The sequence below is a fragment of the Chroicocephalus ridibundus genome, chromosome 3 (assembly GCF_963924245.1).
Source record: "Chroicocephalus ridibundus chromosome 3, bChrRid1.1, whole genome shotgun sequence".
NCBI classification, from domain to species: Eukaryota; Metazoa; Chordata; class Aves; order Charadriiformes; family Laridae; genus Chroicocephalus; species Chroicocephalus ridibundus.
Window position 1 is genome coordinate 101,519,488 of NC_086286.1, and position 21,282 is coordinate 101,540,769.

Here is a 21,282-nt window from a genome sequence, read left to right on the forward strand (position 1 = left end):
CACACTGTTGGAGGTCAGTGCTTTCCTGCTTACTCCTGGCTTCCCTGATCCAGACAACAGGCTAACTTGACACTCATTTTTCAGAATACAGCAGGTAAGTTGACTTTACTGTCAATTAAGACAGTTATGAATGCTAAAACAGGATTTGCAGATAGAATTATTTTAGTTCATTAACAAAGTTTAAGATTCATCTTATGCATTAATGCAGGCCTCATCTTGCCAAAATGTTTTGCTAGTCACACCACCTTAATTACACCACTGTAATAACATGGGGCAAGGACTCATACTGGAACAGAAGTATATGCAAACCGGCATGCAAAACATTTAAACATTTTTAAATGCATGCCCCATGATTTATCATTGCACATGATATGCAATAACTAAATACTACCTGGTAGTTACAACATCACAGAGAACAGGTTTGCTTAAAGCATAGTTGAAGACAACACTATTCCACTGCCAGAAACTATGAAACTTGACAACAATTAGTACTGATGATCTTCTGTTAGTTTGAGGGGGAAAAAAGAATCAGCTTGCAGTCAAATGTGGTTACGAGGCACATTAAAAGTCTTATGAGCTACACTCTGCCTTCACTGGTCATTATTTGCAAGACTTCTCTCCCTTCTAACTGTATTAATGCACATTCAACTTCCCATGAAGGCAGTTGCTGGATTCTCTGAAATCTTTGAGTTGGCGAAAGTTAACCTATAAAGAGGCTATCAAAAAGGCAAGTCTTATCTAAGAGCTTTTCATGCAAAGGCTTGTCAGTATCTCAAACTATACCGAAACTTTCCTTACCCAAACCCAAAAACTTGTTTGTCCTCGGTGTTCCTCCCTATCCCCACCCTCCCCAAATCTACACAGAGCAAAGACTAGAGGCACAAAAGTAGTAACGATGAGAATTTTAAGAAGTTCTGATATGATTCTTTGGGAATCAGGAATAAGATAGTAACAGTAAGAAGAAAGCTGTCTGCAGGAAAAATCCTAGGCAGAAATGTTTCAATAAATAAAGGGGGGGGAAGGGAGGGGCGGCAGGGGCAGAAATTCAGCTTCCATAAGAGGCTAGACAGCAAGAACTATCAGTGTGAAACTCATCGCTTGTCAACCAAAGAGAAAGAAAGGCCAACTGAATAGATGCATTTTTCAAGTCAGAAGACACCAGGCTGGTTTTCCACATGGGACAAGTCATTGTGCTTGACCTAATGCTGCTCATAGTGGGCCTGTACCCTGTGACTGAACTCTGGTCTCAAGATCGGATTCCAGTTAAGAATATACTCCATGCAAACATCACAGAAAGGCTGAGGTTGGAACAGACTCTGGAGGTCATCTTGTCCAGCCCCGTTCCCGCTGTCTGCCCAGTACTATATATTCAGAAAGTTTTTGAATATTACAAAAGGATACTGTACTGGGGAGCTCAGAACTTGACAGTTATGGCCTTACCAGTGCTCACTAGAGGGAAAAGACCACCTCCCTCAACCTGCTGCCAACAGTCCTCCTAATGCAGCCCAGGATACCGTTGGCCTTCTTAGCCATGAGAGCACACTGCTTGCTCATGGTAAACTTGGTGTCCACCAGGACCCCTGGGTCCTTTTCTGCAAAGTTGTTTTCCAGCTGGTTGACTCCCAGTCAGCATATATTGGTGTCTGAGGTTGTTCCTCCCCAGACGCAGGACTTTGCACTTCTTGTTGAACTTCATGAGGTTCCTGTCAGCCCATTTCTCCCCTGTTGGGGTTTCTCTGGATGGCAGCACAACCGCCTGGTGTATCACCTGCCACTCCCAGTTTTGTGTGTCATCAGCAAACCTGCTGAGGGTACGTTCTCCTCCACCATCTAGATCATCAACAAAGACATTAAACAGGACTGGTCCCAGTACTGACTGCTGGGGTACACCGCTGGTTACTGGCCTCCAACTGAACTTCATGCCACTGATCACCGTGTTCCAGGTCTGGCCATTCAGTCAGTTTTCAGTCCACCTCACTGTTGGCTCATCCAGCCCACACTTCATCAGCATATACTCCTGGTACTGCTGGCATCTTCTGGTGATGAACAGTAAATGAGAATGTTTAATTTGGAGGAATGAGACATGTCCTGTGTCTCTTGTTAAAATCCTTAGGACATTCTGTAGCTCCCAACTCCTCTGGGGTCAGAGGAAAAGCAACTGACCAGTTTCTCAGCCAAGAGATCCTAACATATGGCCTCTTCTGTACTCTTCTGTAGTACCTTGTGTTAAATAAACAACAGCTAAGAAACCGTGACCATACCTATTCTCTCAAAGAAATCCCACTGCTCACTATTGTCCTCACATATTGCCAAATTCCTGCTGGAAGAAGAAAAAAGAAAAACAGGAAAGCAAACTTTGGATGAATATAGAGATCAAGGATCAGACAGATTATAGATGGGAGCAAATATAGTGATTTTTTTGACATTTCATGAGTCTGTCTTAGAAACGTATTCTGGGAGGAGAGTGGTTACCTTTCACAGAATGCAAGCGCCACCCACTGTCCTGACATCAAAGCTCACAGCTTGAATTTGGATTAGCTGCCCACGAGGCTCAGCATAATTCCCCCCCTATATCTGACCCTCTTCTCTTGCAACCTCCCTAGTTACCACCATCCCCTTAATAATTTCCATCAGGTTTACTGGTTCCTCTGTCTCACCAGAGACTGAATTTCCGTTCCCTCAGGACTGAATTGTCCTCCTCCCTTGCCACACAACTTCTTAACGCACCTCCTGACTACTGCACATGTTGCGCAGTCTCACACGCTACCTCCACTTCTCTCTCCTACAATGCTCCTTCTCTCAGTCTTTTCAGTAAATCCCAACCTCATCTGCCTGTTTCCCACCCTAATGTACGGTGACAATAATATCACATTTAACTCACTGTATCTCCCCCCACTGAGCATTTTCTTTTTACAGTTGATGTCTGAGGTTTTAGTGCTACGTTGCCTTAAGGATACCATTAAAGTTACCTTATTCAGGATCCCAGTAACTACTTGTGATGGTGCAACCTCACCCCCGTGCCTTTAGGCCACCTGGTGCTTGGCCCAATTTCCCCCCCCTACCTTGGGTCACATAACAATACAATGGACCAGAATGTTATGGCAATCCATTAACACCTGGGACATATAATAATCCAACATAAAAGAAAGAAAGAATGAAGGGTAACAGATCAGAACATTATGTTCTGGTCCATTAGCACACCTGGCTCCCGTGTCCCCTACCACTTGGAAAAAAGAACTACAATCAATCACTCCAGACAATATATGGATTGTGGCCCAAAGAGCCGCACATTAGCTTTACAAGTGTAGGTGTTCTTATCTATTACTGGATCCAAATACTTTCTGACCATCTGTCTGTGCATGCCTAAGGAGTCAAAAGGGGCACCCGTAGACTCAGAGTCACCCACTGTGAAGGGAACTTTGGTCCTAGCAGTCAAAGACTCGTGTGTGTGTGCACAACCCCTTGAGTGATGTGTGTTGGTATGTTTGTGTTCATACACATATGTATGGATTTAGGATGCCCTATAGTAAGTTAGCGTGAATCTTGGCCATTTTCAAATCTGTAATCAAGTCACTCTTCAATTAGTTTGTTAAAGCACCTCACAAATCCTCAAATCAATTATTAAGTGCTGCTAAAATTCAACATCTTGATCTGCCTCAAATCATTAATAAATTTTGAACTGCTGTTAAATCATAACTTTGTCAAATATTTCCATCCATGACACTACTTAGCCAAAAACTTAAGATCAGTACCCCATGCTTACCTTCGCTAGCAATCGCATTCAGTATGTGTGATCATGCTGCCTTTAAAATACTGTTCCTTGGCTTCTGGAATCCCTTCCTTGATTTCTTCTTCAATATGTCTCTGGAGGATCCTCACCACATACGCCTCCCCAGTACTCACTGCTCTAATCTCCATTTCTTCATTAAGGTAACATCATCTGTAAATATAAGTACAGCTACTCCCTGCTGAGGGCTCCCAAATACACAAGACCTCTCTTCCTCTGTGCAAACTAAAGCTTCACCCTATCTATCTTTCCCTACAGATGCTCATTCATCAGTTCATTCAAGCGTAAAGCTCTCAATCCTCCACTCTTCTCCAATTGCATTTTTTGGAAACCGTGGCCAATACCATGATTGTCACTCAGACTTTCATTTAACCTTCATCTTAGACACCTCTCTCAAATTCACAACTAGATTAAATTAAACCTTGAGGATTTTTTGGTATGATCTGATCATGAGGTCTTCCCAGTTCATCCACTTGGCTACAATTCTTGTTCAGACTCATTATCATAGGTTTTATAACACTGCTTTCTCCCTAGGGCATATACATATATTCAACCATGCACACAAGAGAGGCCACTGACATACCAAAGCCGCTAATAACTTCCTGTTCTAGCTAAACACAAGGTTACAACTCAAGGGTGACTTTATCACTCCCTACTACAATAGGCTGTGGCCACTGTAATAACAGTGTAAGTAAAGGAATAGATTTTTACTGGAGTAACTATCATTCATTCATGGTGCATCACACTGCAGATGCTCATGCCCTTCACGTTCTCTCTCTTTGGACAGTGAGGGCTGGAGGCCATGATCTATCTTTAGTCATTCGCAGTCTGTGTTAACTGAAGGTTCAGAAAAAGTAGAGACTGGGGTCAGATTCAAACAAGAGTACTCAGGGAGCTGGCGGGAGAGCTCACCAAGCCTCTCTCCATCATTTAGCAACAATCCTGGTCAACAGGGCAGGTGCCAGATGACTGGAGGGTGGCTAATGTGACGCCCATCTACAAGAAGGGTCGGAAGAAGGATCCGAGGAACTACAGGCCTGTCAGCCTGACCTCGGTACCAGGAAAGATCATGGAGAGGATGATCTTGAGTGAGCTCTCACGGCAAGTGCAGGGCAGCCAAGGGATCAGGGCCAGCCAGCATGGGTTTAGGAAAAGGAGGTCCTGCTTAACCAACCTGATCTCTTTCTGTGACCATGTGACCCGCCTTCTGGATGTGGGGAAGGCTGTGGACGTTGTCTATCTGGACTTTGGTAAGGCCTTTGACACCGTCCCCCACAGCATTCTCCTGGAGAAGCTGGCGAATCATGGCACAGACAAGTGTGCACTTCGCTGGGTTAAAAACTGGCTGGATGGCCGTGCCCAGAGAGTTGTGATTAATGGGGTGAAATCCTCTGGCAGCCGGTCACCAGTAGTGTCCCTCAGGGCTCAGTTCTGGGGCCAGTTTTGTTTAATATCTTTATCAATGATCTGGATGAGGGGATTGAGTGCACCCTCACTAAGTTTGCAGACGACACCAAACTAGGTGGGAGTGTTGATGTGCTTGAGGGTAGGAAGGCTCTACAGAGGGACCTGGACAGGCTGGATCGAGGGGCCAAGGCCAACTGTATGAGGTTTAATAAGGCCAAGTGCCGGGTCCTGCATTTCGGTCACAACAACCCCAAGCAACGCTACAGGCTTGGGGAAGAGTGGCTGGAAAGCTGCCCAGCAGAAAAGGACCTGGGGGTGCTGGTGGATGGCCAGCTTAACATGAGCCAGCAGTGTGCCCAGGTGGCCAAGGCGGCCAGCAGCATTCTGGCTTGTATCAGGAATAGCGTGGCCAGCAGGAGCAGGGAAGTGATGGCGCCTCTGTACGCGGCGCTGGTGAGGCCTCACCTCGAGTCCTGTGTTCAGTTCTGGGCCCCTCTGTACAAGAGGGACATTGAAGTGCTGGAGCGTGTCCAGAGGAGAGCTGCCAGGCTGGTGAGGGGTCTGGAGACCAGGTCACATGAGGAGAGGCTGAGGGAGCTGGGCATGTTTAGCTTGGAGAAGAGGAGGCTGAGGGGAGACCTCATTGCCCTCTACAACTGCCTGAAAGGAGGTTGGAGAGAGGTGGGTGTTGGCCTCTTCTCCCAGGTGAATAAGGACAGGACCAGAGGAAATGGTCTGAAGCTGCAGCAGGGGAGGTTTAGATTAGACATTAGGAAGAATTCCTTTACTGAAAGAGTGGTCAGGCACTGGAACAGCCTGCCCAGGGAGGTGATTGAGTCACCATCCCTAGAGGTGTTTAAGAAATGTCTAGATGTGGCACTTCAGGGCATGCTCTAGTGGCAGAGATTGCAGGTTGTTTGGTTGGACTCGATGATCTCAAAGGTCCTTTCCAACCATGAAGATTCTATGATTCAGATGTAGTATTTGTATTGGACTTCCACAAAAAATTGACTACTGAGAAGGCAAGCAATTATTGGGATAGTGGGAGCTAGGAAGCTTAATAGCATTCATCAAAATGAACTGAAATCCTGCTCTTCCAAACATTAACTCTCATAGAAGCTGCATTCGGTAGTATTTAAACACTTCAGGCAATAGCAGCAGATTAAAGATACTCCAGCACAGTGGAAATGAAGTTTATGGGTCAGTGAAAGAGGTGCAGTGGCTATCTGGCAGACATAATACATCACCGTTGATTTTGACAGTCTCCTGAGACAGTCTGGTCCTCTTATTAAAAAAAGTCTGGTTTACTTAAGAGCTCAGTCAAAGGATCTCATTTGAATACGACTGTGAGAAATATAGTTAAGCTAAAGCCATCAACTTAGGCAATAATCACTTTTGTCAACCAAGAAGTTCTGGCATTCCTTTCAGTGTCAGGATGGGTATGACGACCCCTAACCTACCATCAGCTTTGCACTCAACACTGTCCAGCACTCAATTAAAAGTATAAACTGTAGCAGTACTGTCACAACTAGATATGAAGAGTTAAGACATAGACAAGGGAATAATGGTGTTTTTCTGCATGCTACAAACCTTTTTTTGCAAAGGAATTACAAAGGGAGACACCGAAAACTCAACTCTTCCACCCTTCTCAAACCCCTTGATTAACATGCATGAATCTCCTATCATATGCTGTGCCTTCAGCATAAAAGAAAAAGAACCTTCTGTATTTATGAACTCAGGTTTAGCAGCAGAAGAGAGCAAGCAAGAACAAGTGTTTTACCTACCCTCAAAGGAAATTCATGCATCCATTACAGCCAATGGTTTAAGGTAGCATGTAGTGATATCCTATTGCAACATATGCAGGAACTTTTCTTTTTATTTATTTTAAAATGAATGCACATACCACAGTTCCCACAGCAGTTCCCCTTACATAGTAAAATGGTTCACAAGGTGCACCTGTGATGGATTGCCACAATCCAAATGCAGTTCAGCTGCTCACAAGCTAATGATAGCTCTGTGAAGGTGATTCAGGGAAACAACTTTTTAGTTTTGAAGCTCATCCAATACCAAGAACTGTCTTACATTTTTCAACATAATTCTCTGTGGTAACCGTTTCTCACTTATTTCTCCCTCCAGAATAATAGCCATAGGCTTGAGAAAGTCACAAAGCAAGCAATTCTTGTTTATATTTCCTTATATTCAGCTGCATTTCTGTAACAGGACAACACGTTATGCCAGCCTATGATATATCGCATGACTTTCCATCTCAGCCCTCCAATACTGGTCTTGCCACACTAAGACTTGCAAATGCTTGCTGATGCTGCTGAGCCACACACTGAAGTGTGTGTTCTGCGGTGGCTTTATGTTTTTAAAAAAACTGTATAGACTCTTGGTAACGACATCATTGCACTACGCAATGAACACAGGCCTATTATCAAAACCGAATTTTCTAATGTCCTGTTTTAATAAAGGAATAGGAGACAAAGGCAGCTCTCACTATCTGGGTCCTCCTCCACTGACACTGACTGAAGAAAGGGACCAAGGACGGCTCAAGACAATTCTGTTCCTTACAAGTTTGCCAGGGAATGCCAACAGCCAAAGGACTCATGCACATTTCCATCACTTTCCTGCTCAAAGTTTGTTATAAAAACAAATAAAAAAACCCGACCACATGCATAACTTAAGTGGTATGCACAACCAGCAGCCAGCCAGCAAGTTAAGGTTTGGGGTCTCTCAATAATGCCCATCACCATAATAGTAAATTAAATATTAATGTAGTAAAGGACCTTGAAATAAGGGTTAGATTAGGAAACTTCTAAAAGCAAGGCCAATATTAAAAAAAATAATACTAAAGTATAATTTATAAACAGAAAATGGTTATATCAAAGTCATCATCTTTGAGCCAGTGTACCCTGGTGAATAAAACTATTCTAGCAAAACTACACAGGCAGGGAGCTAGACTACCCTTATGTAGCAAAACAGTCATTTCCCTCTCCTCATCGTCTCATATCATTTCATTCCCCTCTCCTCACTGTCTTGTATCCTTAAGTCGCGAAACAAACTGTACAAGAAAGGAAGCCCCTATAGCTAAACTGACTTACAGCTAAATTGACTTAAATTAACTGCTTGCAAGTTACAGCTCTCTTCCAGCTCTTCCTCCCAAAAATATACAAAGCTCTCGAAGCAAAAACAACCTCCCACGTTAATATAGTTATAGTTACACTAGAAGAGATCTATCAATCTAGGAATTTCAATACGCTCTACAAAGAAAACACTCATAGTGGGAATGCAATGATTCATTGTGTAGCTTTATGGATAACCATGGAGAAAAGTCATCTTCCCCCTTGAGCAAAATGAACTGCACTAGTGAAAGTGATAGTTCTGTGATTAACTATGCCAAGACACTTTACTAGTATGGCTGCTTCTGGCTAGGAATCACATCTCCATTACCCAGCTGAAACATCTAGACCAGCAAATGCCTGGGATGGCCAGAAAACTCTGTAAGCACCTTTCCTGTATCAGAAGCACATAAACCAATTCCAGCTCATGACAGATAATTTTTTTCAGGAAACCATTAAATTATCCTGTCTTTATTTTTCCCTTTAATCGATTGATGCCAATTCACCATTCAGTGCTAGCGCTCCACTTTAATCTTCCTGGTAGAACAGCAGCACCATGTGACAGCTCTCATCCACTTGGCACCAAGACTAGCAGTGTAATTTCCTGAAAACAGTTTAGGGCTAATCCAGAAACAAGCCTCCAAAACCACAACAAGAAGCCAGGAAAAGCAGTAATGTGTCTACAGAGAATTGTCAGGTCTTTTAGGAAAATTTTAATTCAAGATGTTTTAAAATACTAAGTATTAAACCTCATGTCAGCTCTATTATCCTTTGCATGAAAATGAGCTGGCTCAAACCTCTTTGATTATCCTCTATAAAAACAGTGTGACCATTTTAGCATGCCATTAATTAGAATATGGCATTCTAGAGAACTTAAAAGCTTTCACTGATATTTTTCCTCCGAATGGCTGCCAATCAAGATACTTATCAACTGACTAGAAGCAGTGAGAAGGACAATCAGAGTTAAAATAGGCAGAGATATTCTGGGAAATAACAATGCTTTAGCAGGGTCGTGTTTGTTTCAGACCCAGAATAAATAAAGCAAAGCAGATTTGAATACAAACTGACAAATACGCACCCAAGAGTGCTCTAAACAGCTTTTCTTCAAAAAGAAAGGAGACGACAACTGAAACAACAGTTTGTCTCCTGCTATAATAAAGAATACAGGGAGGACAGAGTTTGTTATGTTGAATAAAAAACCACTTAAGTCTGGTTTCAAAGCTTGCCCCAAGCAAACCGATATTCTGATCTATATTTCATCAAAATACTAGTACAGTACAAGAAGCATCAAGCAACAGCTTGTGTTACCAGCACAAGTGTTCAATTCTTTTATTAGAAAGAATTATTGGTTTACTGGAAAGATTATGTTCCATGTTTACTTTCTACCTTTTGTGGTATCTGAAATGCTGTTTAGCAAGGCACACATCATATCTCCTTCAATGTGGTGAGGATTTAGGATGCGAGCTGACCGCTGGGTCATCTTAAATTGATTTTCCAGTTCCAGGAAGCTTTTGTCTCCAGAAAGTACAGTGAAAGGAATCTGCTTGGGCAGGTGCTCATCCAGACGACCAGCCTGTACAGAAACAGGTGACAAGTGTTGAACTGAGATCACATTTTTACCTCATGGTGTTTGGGTAGCTTTATGGAAAACAGGTCTTCATAGGCAAGATGCCTGCAGCAACAGCAACTTACCTCCGCTTCCATGGCTGATGTACATTATACCACTGAGAAAGGTACTATTTCAACAGTTTTGACACTGCATTTATTCTACACATAAAATAGATATAGAAAATGGCTAACAGAAAAGTACAGATGGAGTATGGAATGAATTCCTGAAAAACAGGATTTCAGAAGCATCTCCACATAAGAGTAGTCATCTGGGCAGAACATTTTAAGAATCATAAAAAAAGTGTGATGCAACATACAAACCCTGATGCAAAGCACACTTATATCGTAGAATTAAATCCTCAAGTAGTTTTATCTAACTGATAAAGCACTATACAAAGAACATGAGTCTCCATGGCATCCCAGATTCCTGTACTTCACCTGCACCTCTCCCAACTCAGCCAAAGCCCTAGGTCTATGGAAGAGAGGGACTGCTCTTTGTCAGCCCAACAGGGTCTCTGAAACTGGCACCCACCCATCTCCACCTTAAAGATGGCTCTAGATTTGGGCTCCTTGAAGAGAGGTAGGAGTTACATTTCTTTCTGAAACAGAAACTGTAAGAATTGTGGTTTTTTATTCTTCATTCCCTAACCATCCCCGTTACCCTCCACAATGGACTGATGTCCTATTTGGGTGAACTTTTTTTATTCCTGCAGAAAGAAAAAGAACAACAACAAAAAAACCACGTAAAGCACTTCTCAACAGTCTGTTCTCCGCTGAATTCAGTGACAGGTTTATCATTCTTTTTAGCGGACACAGAAGTCACGCAGAGAGAATCTATGCATCATCTGCAATTAGTATTTCACATCAATAGCAGGTATCATCTGCGACTCTTCTCTGGGTACAGAAACACAACAATAAAGCAAGCTGCACTAACTTACGTGAACACAGAGAGCAAAGTCTGCTGCTTCTCTTCTGGTACCGCAACGTGGATGAAGAAAGAAACATCCAATCCTCTTCAGATAATTGTAGATTTTGCATTGCACTGGAGGTTTCCAGTTGCTGTATCCTCCTAAAGAGGGAAGAAGAAAAATTAAAAAAAAAAAAAAAAAGGAAAAAAACCCAAAACACTAGAAATGCCACCATGAATTAAGAATTCAAGAAGGCAAAAGCAAAGATAAATCTGGCTTTAAAGGCAGAATTTACTTTGACCAATGTGAAAGATGAGGAAACACATAACCAAAATCCTAAAAGAACCCTTGTTCTTGGGTTAGAAAGCAAAAAAGGAAAAAGCAGCTAGCCTGATCCTACACAAAACCACTCATTCAATTTTTTATGAATTTTACTTCTAATCCTGAAAAACTTATCTTCTAGACATCATGTGCATTTAGACACCAGCATGTATTTTTTTCCAGCTTTAAGCACAGCTATAGTTAATGTGCAGAAGCAGAGGAACTCTGGGAATGCGGTACAAGTAACAGAAATGCTTCTCTTAGGCAATCGTGTGCTAATGTAACGCCCAAGATTATTTCTAACAGACTCTGTAACTGTCTGACACATTACATGTCAGGAGTCTTTTAAAAGAAGATCCAAGAACTGGAGCAACAGCTAAAACAAATGCTAGAGTCTTGACTAACACTTGGATGCAGTCAAGGATAAGCAAAATGAGTCTACAACTGGAGAAAAAAAAGAAAATAAGTGCAGGAATTTTCTCAACAGTATCCTAAAACATGTAGTTACTGGCTGAGAAAATAGTTGGATAATAGAGATGAGCTGAGTAACAGGCCTGCTACAAATCAAGAGAATGATGAGGCTGAAAGAGGTTGCAAGGGAAAGGAGCAGTAAGTCTCTCAAGAAGAGGGGGGAAAAAAAACACCAGAGGAGTTGCAGTTACTATGACAACGTAAAAAGGCAAACAAATGGAAGGACAATTTGAAGGGGGTGAATAAGAGTTTCATGACCTTCCTAATTGCTAAGAAATAATGGGTCTGCAATGGGGAGGGAAAAATGTTGCTTTACGTGCCAGATGATAGAGCAGCTGGATGTAAGAATGGATTTTGAATGGAAAGTGAAAGCACTCATTGATGACACTTCATGTGAGGACATGTGAAACTAGAGCTCAAGTAAACAGGTTGCAGAGGATTGCGTATTCCAACCTGCCCACCCCTAGCCTGAGAAAGAAGTAGAAGCAATCTTCAGTAGATTCCTCCTCCCTCCAACCCCCCCCTCCTTTTCAGCCTAATGGCTATAAGAGGGTGTCAAAGATGATCTCAAAGCTCAAAGATTTAGTAGCAGACTACGCAGAAACAATTTAGGAGTATGTGTCCATGAGAAAAGCGGTATTTGCAAGTCATTCTCATCTGTTGTGACAGCCTTGGTCCCTGCTATTTAGGAAAGACTTGTAATTACCAACCCTGGCTTTTGGCTACATAAACATACAACATAAACATTTGGCCAGGACAGCTGAAAACAATGACAGAACTGTATTTACTCTGGTGGAGCTAGACCACAAAAGGGTGAAGGACAACTGGATAGCTGAAAACAGAAACCATACAGAGCCTGGGCAATACAATGGAAGAACTCAAAGCAAAGCTAAGGCTGTATTAGCAATAGGAATAACAGAAATAATGCAAAAGTATCATATAAAAATAATAAATAAAAAAATCAGAAGTGTTGTTTGGGAAATGCAGGGGAAAAAAAAATCAGAAGAGACAGGGATATCACCATATTTTCACAGGCTAAACAAACAAGAATAACATGCATCAAATAACTCTGTAAACCATTATTATGAGAGGGCACCTACAACAATGAATCCAGATGTGCCTGGGAGCCTTAGTATTCCCAGGCTCTGTAACAATGTAGTTGACAGTAATAAACTGCTAAAGTATTTTCTGATATGAATATGGACGATTTTAATCACCGTTAACTCTTTGGTGTGGGTTTTTCAGCTCAAGTGCTCCAGGGGCCATTCCCATAAGGCAGCCTGCAATGCAGCAACTCCATTTGGGAAGCAAGAAATGGATTTGGGCTGGGCTGCGCCAGCAGGTGCCTATGTTTGGAACATCCCTGGGAACAGTGTCTTAACTAGCAGAGAGGTACCTTTGGGTAAGATTATCGTATTAATAGAGGTTCCTAACAATAGATTAGTGACGCTAAGACTGTACTATGGATTATTTCTCTTTCTTAGATAGGTCAGAGAAGAGACATTTCTGACAACAACACAGTTCAGACATTCCTGGGTTCAATCAATTTTTTTTCTTACTGAATCAAAACAGGGCATGGAAATGGAAACCTTGGAAATAGTTAACAGCACAGAAGACCCTGTCATAACAAACAAGTTTGGGTAAATTAATGACAAACCAGTTTTGAGTAAATTAAATAGAATAACAAAGTATGACTGAAAGCAAGTGCCTGAATTCAAGCGGCGAAAGTTTGACATAACTGTGAAAAATTGTAACTTTGGACTTTAGATGTCAAGCAGGCCTGACATTTCTTCAAATCAAGATGCCTAACAGTTTCTTATTTTTGTCTGTAGAAAAAGAAAAAAAAGTTTTCCAAGGCCAAGTGGATTGAATAAACAACAAGCCTTCAGCAATTAAAACCCACAAACCCCAAATCACAATAGCCTTAGAAGTCAAGGAGTGCAGAGGTGAAGTAAAATTTGACCAGAAGTCAAGCAGGGTAAAGCCTCGCAGAAGATAGTAAGAACAAACAACAGGTTGTTCAGCCACATAGAAAAGAGAATATAAATAAATGCAGCAGCCAGGCAGCAAAGATGAACTAGAAATCCAGGATTATTAGGTATAATCTAAACCCTCAAAATTAATATTTTGTGGGGTTTTGTGCATGCTTTTGTGCATGTACATGCACATACACAAAGATACTGTTACTGTACCAAGAGGCCAAAGGCTAAGTAATGACAATACAGGTAATGATACAGAAGCGATGCCTGAGCAGACCACAAAACTCAGGAGCACAGTCCTCTTTAACAGAGAAAACGTGTGTGATATTCAGGTGTGTGTGTGTGTGTCCAACCTCAGCAGCATGAAAACTCTCAGCATTCAGAATGTTCTTGATTAAAGGAAGAGATAATCAAGAACATTAAGTAAAGAAGTAGTACAGTGCAGTGGTGTGTACAACACGCCTCACAATTCCTGCAAGTCTGTTAAGATGACGCCTGTCTCAGGCACTAAATATTTTGAAACTAGCCCTTACCTAGACTTTAGTGAAGTATTCAATGTACAACAGGCAAAATAATTATAAAGGCAGATAAAGAAACACAGTAGAAGAAGCATGAGGTGGACAAGAAATTGGTTCAAGAATAGTCAGGTTAGAAAAAAGTATCAAGGGATGCTATTAGTAGGCTTTGCCAAGTTGGGGTTTACAAACCCCAAAGTTATGGGTTTACAAACCCACAACAATGTGAGTTCCATCAACTACCTCGTACCACTACCGGTATCTTCCAGATGTGAGATACACTTATCAGGTATAGGATGACCAGGGACATCGTTAAGGAGCAAGCCAGAGACAGAACAATATTCTAGTACAAGAATGTAAAATCATGCCTTTTGGAACTGAAAAGAAAACATTATGATGAGGACTTGGGAATCAGAAAGAAAATAATCCCTGAGTATTATGGCTGTCCTGATAATTATGAAAACCTAGTATGATATAGCGTAAGTAGGTTCAGCAGGGAAGGCAGAAAGGCTCTTAAACTGTTCAGCAATTCTGGAACAATATTCTACAAGGAATGCTAAGAGCAGAGGAGGTTAAGACGGAGTTAGAAAACTTAAAGAACACTTCTATGACATGGTGCCTGTGACACTGTAACTTAAGAAGCCCTAGTGACTGTTCCTGTTCTTCATCCTCTCAAAGAATCTCTGCTCAAGTATTTGTGTAGACTTGTTAATCTTATTTTCTTTAATAATTTTTTACCTTGAAAGCCCCAGATAAACGTCCCTTGGTTCAGGTTAGCTGGCAGCTGCGTGAATAAGCTTCCCCAGTTGTCCAGATCCACCAACACAATGTGAGTCATGGTACTCAGGTAGTCAAGATCAGGAAGTTCACCATCTTCAATGGGATAAAAAGGACGCGTTTAAAGATCAACTGACTTTCTGGTCAACCAACATACATAAACTTAAGCTATGCTTTTGAAAATTCACGTATTCAACTATTCTATAAGCTAAAAGTTATAAAACATGATCATATTTGGCAACTGCACTGTTTTTAAATCAACTGAAGTAGCGTTTGGTAACGCGCAAATCAGACAAAAAATGCGGAATCTAGCTATACGATGGTGTAGAGCTGGACAGTTTTGTGCTAGGCACAGAAAGCTGTTGTCCTGCACCAAGACATGTGAATAGTCCGTTTAATATTCAACTGTGCACCTCCTACTACAGCAAGTCTCCATGACATTTAATTGCTTACATGCACAAGAGTATGTAAAATGTTTAGAGAAATATTTTGTGCTGTATATTTAACATAAATGTCAACCTTTTAATCAAAAGTATTATGACACTGAGTAACTGAAAACACTTCCAATTTTTGAACACAACCTTTAGCATTCTTGATGTCATTCTTAGAAGTGACACAAACTTCAAAAAAATATTTGCAGGCTCAAGGCAAAAACACCCCCTAATACATACTGATAATATAAATGCTCAGATGAAATTATTTTTTAGCAAGGTAAGGAAACTGAGAAGATGGTGTTAAAATAAGACTGACCACATAGAAAGCACTACCAGGCTCATAAATATTTGTACATACAAAGGTGGCAAGTTTCTCTTGAATGTGCATTATAGACCACTTTTACACTTCTAAGAGTTAGATCTCTATTTGGGGTCCTTGATTGTCCTCTTCCTTTTAACACCAAATTAAGCTCCCAATTAATTTCAAAATATTTCAGTCCCAGGGTTCTCATATCTGCCAACTTTTTTTTTTTTTTTTTTTTTTTTTTTTTTAAAAAGACTTCATACATATAGCATATAACAACAAATTGTTGATTACAAGTTCTGGAAACTCAAATACTGAGAATTCAAAACGCAGCCTTAAGGAACAACAAATACTGAATTCTGAGTTGATTTACAGACTGGGTATAGGCAAATAGTATGCTACATACTTGTACTAACATTGAAACAGTGTGTTAAAGACAACAATATTTTTCTAATGTTAAAAAAAAATAAAATTCTGCAAACCTTCACCAAGTTCTTCAGAGTGTGCCGAGTCCTTTTTTTCTTTCTTTCCCTGTATTGGTCCCTGCAGAGGAGATGGCTTTGGTCTTCCCTGAGTCTTCGATGGAGATGCTTCAAGTTTTAGCTGGTGCGGTTTTCTGTCCACACAAGCCCCACTTGCTGTGAACTTGAATACTGTATTTTCCGATTCTGACGCAAGACTTGATAGATCAGGTTTCTGCAAGAAGCAGTGTTTCATATGATAGTGCTGATGCGCGCTCTGAAGATCATCAAAGTTTTTGTTGCATGCAGCACATCTAACAACATACATCTCTTCCTTATGTTTCAGTGACGTGTGACTGCTGAGATGACTGTTCAAATCAGCAAAATTCTGTGCAGTTGCAGAACACAAGCAGCATCGAAACCATAAGTTTCCTTTTTGCAGCATGGCTTTCTGGCAATCCACATAATCATTCCTCCTGTTTATTCTGGAGACATAAGTTGTCCGGCAACCACAGGTTAAACGGTCTCCTTTTTCTACTGGGAGGAAGTCCTCCTCTTTTTTTATTGACATTTCCATCTGCTCAGGCACAAATGCATAGTCTGTGCTATGAATCTCCTTATAATGGACTAGAAATTCTTCTTCTGTGTCAAAGAAGAGATTACCACAAAGGCCACAGAAGTATTTAGTCTGTATCTCCTGGTTATGATGCTCTTGGAAGTGTCGCTGTAGCGTTCCTACTTTCCGAAAGTGATTTCTGCATAAGCCACAGCAATATCTGTGAAATGCATGGCTTTCTAAGGACATGCAATGTTGTTTAACGCTCTCTTCAGATTCAAACATCTCCTCGCAAATGCGGCATTGCCATTTTCCCAGAATATGACTTTTTTCAGGGGAGAGTTCCATAAGACTAGGAATGCAGTCTTTCCTTTCACCTGCAGAAATGCACTCTGTGTCAGAAGCGGATGGCATAGGTTCATCTTCCAGAGCTTCTTGCTCATAATAGTAACTATGTCCACCATGAAATTCAGTCACATGTCCCATAATATCCTCTTCTCTGAGATCTACAGAACATGCTCTGCACCAGAGAAGAAAATTAGTCAAGTGTGCTCCCCCATGGAATCGACTCATATGCAGGCGGATAATGCTTGAATTTTCAGCAAGCTTTCCACACACAGCACACTTGTGACAGATCCTATTTGCTGACAAAATGTGCTTTTCTACCGACTCTTCTGTAAAAAACTTTTGAAGACATTCACAAAACCAGGCTTTTACTTTGCAAGCACTACCTTGACTTTGGTTTGCTACATGATCTTCCTTTTTATCCTTTAAATCGCTCTTCCGTTTTGAAGGAGTAGATCCCCTTTCACTGGTAGGCTCATTCGAAGTCCAGTGCCTTTTAAGTAGTGGTCTTGACCGATCCACAACATGGCATAAGTAAGACTGATTTTTATTTTTTCCATTGATATGACAGAACATCAAGATGGACTCTTCCATTCTACTAAAAACTTTAATGTTATGTTGAGTGGTTTGCTTATGCTGGGTGATCTGATTATCATCAGCAAACAGTTTATCACAGTTCTCGCAGTGACCTTTTGTTTTAAATATCTCTGCAACTTGGGAGATTCTCTTCTTTGACACTGCCACAGGCCCAGAATTACGACAACGTGTTCTAGAATTGATTAAAAAAATAAAGAGGTTATATGATAACCTGAAACATTTTTAAACTTTCAAATGTACTTTGAAATATTACCTAGCAGCTACAGCAATTAGTGTGTGGAAATAGTGCCCTCTGTACACTTTAACTCACCTACTAGCTTGCCAACAAAAACATGCAATGTCTATCTCGTCTCTGCACTTCAAAGAGAATTAGGTGCTAATTTCCAAAACTAGCACTTAGATCGATGCATATGCTGTTTTAGAAATCCAATGCTGCCAACTTCTTGGGGCTGTTCAGCCTGGAGAGAAGGCTCCGGGAAGACCTTATTGCAGCCTTTTACTACTTAAAGGGGGCTTATAAGAAAGATGGGGACAAACTTTTTAGCAGGGCCTCTGGCAATAGGTCAAGGGGCGATGGCTTTAAGCTAAAAGAGCATAGATTTAAACCAGGTACAAGGAAGAAATTGTTTATAGTGACAGTGGTGAAACACTGGAACAATTTGCCCAGAGAGGTGGTAGATGTGCCATCCCTGGAAGCATTCAAGGTCAGGTTGGACGGGGCTCTGAGCAACCTGATCTAGTTGAAGATGTCCCTTCTTATTGCAGGGGGGTTGGACGAGATCACCTTTAAAGGTCCCCTCCAACCCAAACCATTCTATTATTCTATGAACTTAGAAACAATGGAACAGAGACGAAGTTCTGTTGCTCTGTTACAGAAAGTAACAAAGAGGATACAGACATGGATCAGCATTCTGCAGTGGATTGTGCGGGGTAAGGCAGGGTAAAAGACATGGCAAGGGGGCAGGTTTTTGATAGTTTACTCAGGAAGTCAATATTCAGATAGTCCTAAATGCCCTGAAATCTATTTGCACCACTAAGAACACACCTGCCTATCTGTTATTGATCTATGAATGATCACATTATAAAGACGAGTGTCGCTCACAAACCTGAAATGAGCTGTTAATTCCATATGCGAGCGTAGTATCTGGCAGCAGGATATACACTTCACTTGGAAGGGGACCTCTTTGCACAAAGATATCAGAAGGTTCTTTGCATACGATGGGAAAGGTAGAGGAAGGCCAGCCTTCATGTCATCTATAATATGGAATGGCAGAAAGTGCAACCACACATTAGAGTTCTTTCACAGTTATGTCAGCTCTCAGATGACAGTTACAATGGTACTCATTTGTCACAGGCTTCAGAAAGTGAGTTACCATGTGTCAGCTGAGCCACAGTAATTGTGCAATGGAAGTTTTACATAAAACTGCATTAATGTTTTAAACTTCTGTAAGAATCTCTTATCTGAATCTCTTTGCATCCTTTTTTTTTTCCATACTCCGCAACTAACTCTACTGCCCTTTTCCTCCTTCTACAAGGTCTGATCAGTTATCTCCCTTAGGAAGGTCCTTATTGACCATCCTCCCCTCCATCTGTCACCACCTGCCTACTCTTTCGTTTAAAGCCATAGTATGTTTAAAACAGAAAGAAGCATGCAATTCATTTAACAAGTTTCCGCATACTCTGACTATCTCCTTTTTCCCATCCTCAATGTTAATTCTCCCTAAATTTTTAGGTGCATACTCCATGTCTAACTCCAAGTGCCAGCAGAACAGAAAATTTTCTATTGAAAAGAGAATGGGAAGTGACTTACAAGCTATTGCTGTTAATGTTCTGCATCTTAGGAGGCAAGTTATCTTCGAATTTTCTGTTTAGTAAGATGTGATGATCAGCAGGCAGTAATTTGAGGTTATGCCTTTCAACTAACTTCACTACGAGATCTTACAGATCACGCTGATATTAATCCTAAAGACCTACCAATGCAAAGGAATAAAACAGAGCCCCTCCTTCCCCCCCCCCTTTTTTTTTTTTTGTTCCAAGTTAAATGCTATCCATCTCTAAAGAAGAAAACACTATTTTGTGCTCTTGGTCTTTTCAAAGCAATAGCTCACCAGCAATCTTTTTTTAAAACCTATGGCCTGATTTTAAAGGCATCTACGGTCAGCACATTCAGAATTAATAACCTGTTTTTGAGAATAAAAGTCCATTAGATTTACAATACATAAGAGAAATCAGAACCATGGAGCTGACTGTCACTTCCATGAAGACGTTAGTACTGACTCAACCTGCAGGAAGATTCCTTAAGCCTGTCTTTACTGTACACTTCCTGCGGACACCATGGGAGAGGGCAGAAGTAGAAGATATAATTATGAAGGTGAGAAATAACTATACCAATCCTTTTGGACATGTAGGCTTATCCTGAAAGATACACTATCTAAAGTATGGCAGCTTCTTGAATAAGAAGTCAACTCCATCTATATCTGATCTGTCTCAGCTGTTTCCCTAACATTAAAGTAAATGCTTTAACGCCTATTGCTCATGTCAAAGCTAAAAAGTCAGTACAGCTATGATGGTCATTAAACCTGTTTTCAAAACCATGACCAGACAGATATCTGCTGTGGAATTATGAAGTATGGTTCAGGATGTTATCAGCTCACAACATAACCGCTATTTCAGCCTTCAGTGGCAATGTGACCAATGCAAGGCATCAGACTGGCAGCACCATTCCAACTAAGCATGCTAAATTTGCAATTATATGGAGACGAAACTTTCACAGGTCTTTTGTATCAGGAATGCCAAGGGAACAGACAAGAAAAATAGCTTCCAGCAGATTTCAGACAGTACAGTAAGGGGAGGGATCACCACAGCCAGTCTGACTGGAATTGAAAGAGAAATTTACGTGTTTTGGTTCCTATCAACATGCTAAATGTAAACTTATTTAGGACAGTAGTTGCACAGAGTCACTGGAGGATGAGACACTTATACAAGAGACTTGGAGATAAAGGAAAGTCTGCTTCTCATTACAGCAACTGTGATGGAGGAATCATTTCTACACAAAGTTATAAATTTCAAAGCATCTCCTCTTACAGAACTGTATCACATTGGAGACCTTAAAAGAAAAATAAAAATTAATTAAAAACCTTAAGCTTTTTTTTTTTTTTACACAGCAGAAAAATATAAGTCACTTCATATCATAAGGAGCAATTATCAAAAGGAATGAAAAGTGGTACACTTCGTAGCAACATACCACTCAATTTAGAAGCCTCGAGGAAGTGGTTCTTTCCTGACATATGCTTCAAGCATTCGTCACTTTTGGTGAAAAGGAGGAAGCAGCTTGGGCATGCAAAACACTGAATATGCTGTGGAGGGAGATCTTTTTTATGTCCATCATTTTCATTTAGCTGCAAGAAAAAAAATGATCTAGTTAGGAAAAATATTAAGTCAAGAAACCAGTCACAGTTCCCCTCATATCCTTCCATGGTAATATTTTCACTTTTGGGTTTTCAGCTACTGCATCTATGTTTATCTACAGCCTACCCCTATGCACTTCAGCTCTTGAGTCATAAGGGACTGGCCAAACTGCCACTGTCAAACTCAGCTACTCAACCTTATGACACTGTCAACTTTTCCATTCCCTTCTTGCACCACCTCTACCTTCATGACAAAAATCTTTAAGTTTTGCTGCTGACATTTTTG

The 21,282-nt window shown here is 41.0% G+C and overlaps 1 protein-coding gene across 2 annotated transcripts in view; it reads right to left on the bottom strand.

Annotated features, from left to right (window-relative positions):
* The window catches only part of LOC134513482 (E3 SUMO-protein ligase ZNF451-like), a 42,003-nt gene that overhangs the window by 4,745 nt on the left and 15,976 nt on the right, over positions 1–21,282 (bottom strand). For both annotated transcript variants that reach the window (XM_063330288.1, XM_063330287.1), the window contains exons 8-13: positions 20,834–20,987; positions 18,696–18,843; positions 16,113–17,761; positions 14,854–14,988; positions 10,860–10,990; positions 9,700–9,886 (exon numbers count right to left, since the gene is read on the bottom strand). In XM_063330288.1, coding sequence (XP_063186358.1) covers positions 9,700–9,886; positions 10,860–10,990; positions 14,854–14,988; positions 16,113–17,761; positions 18,696–18,843; positions 20,834–20,987 — 2,404 coding nt within the window. The remainder of the gene's footprint in view (positions 1–9,699; positions 9,887–10,859; positions 10,991–14,853; positions 14,989–16,112; positions 17,762–18,695; positions 18,844–20,833; positions 20,988–21,282) is intronic.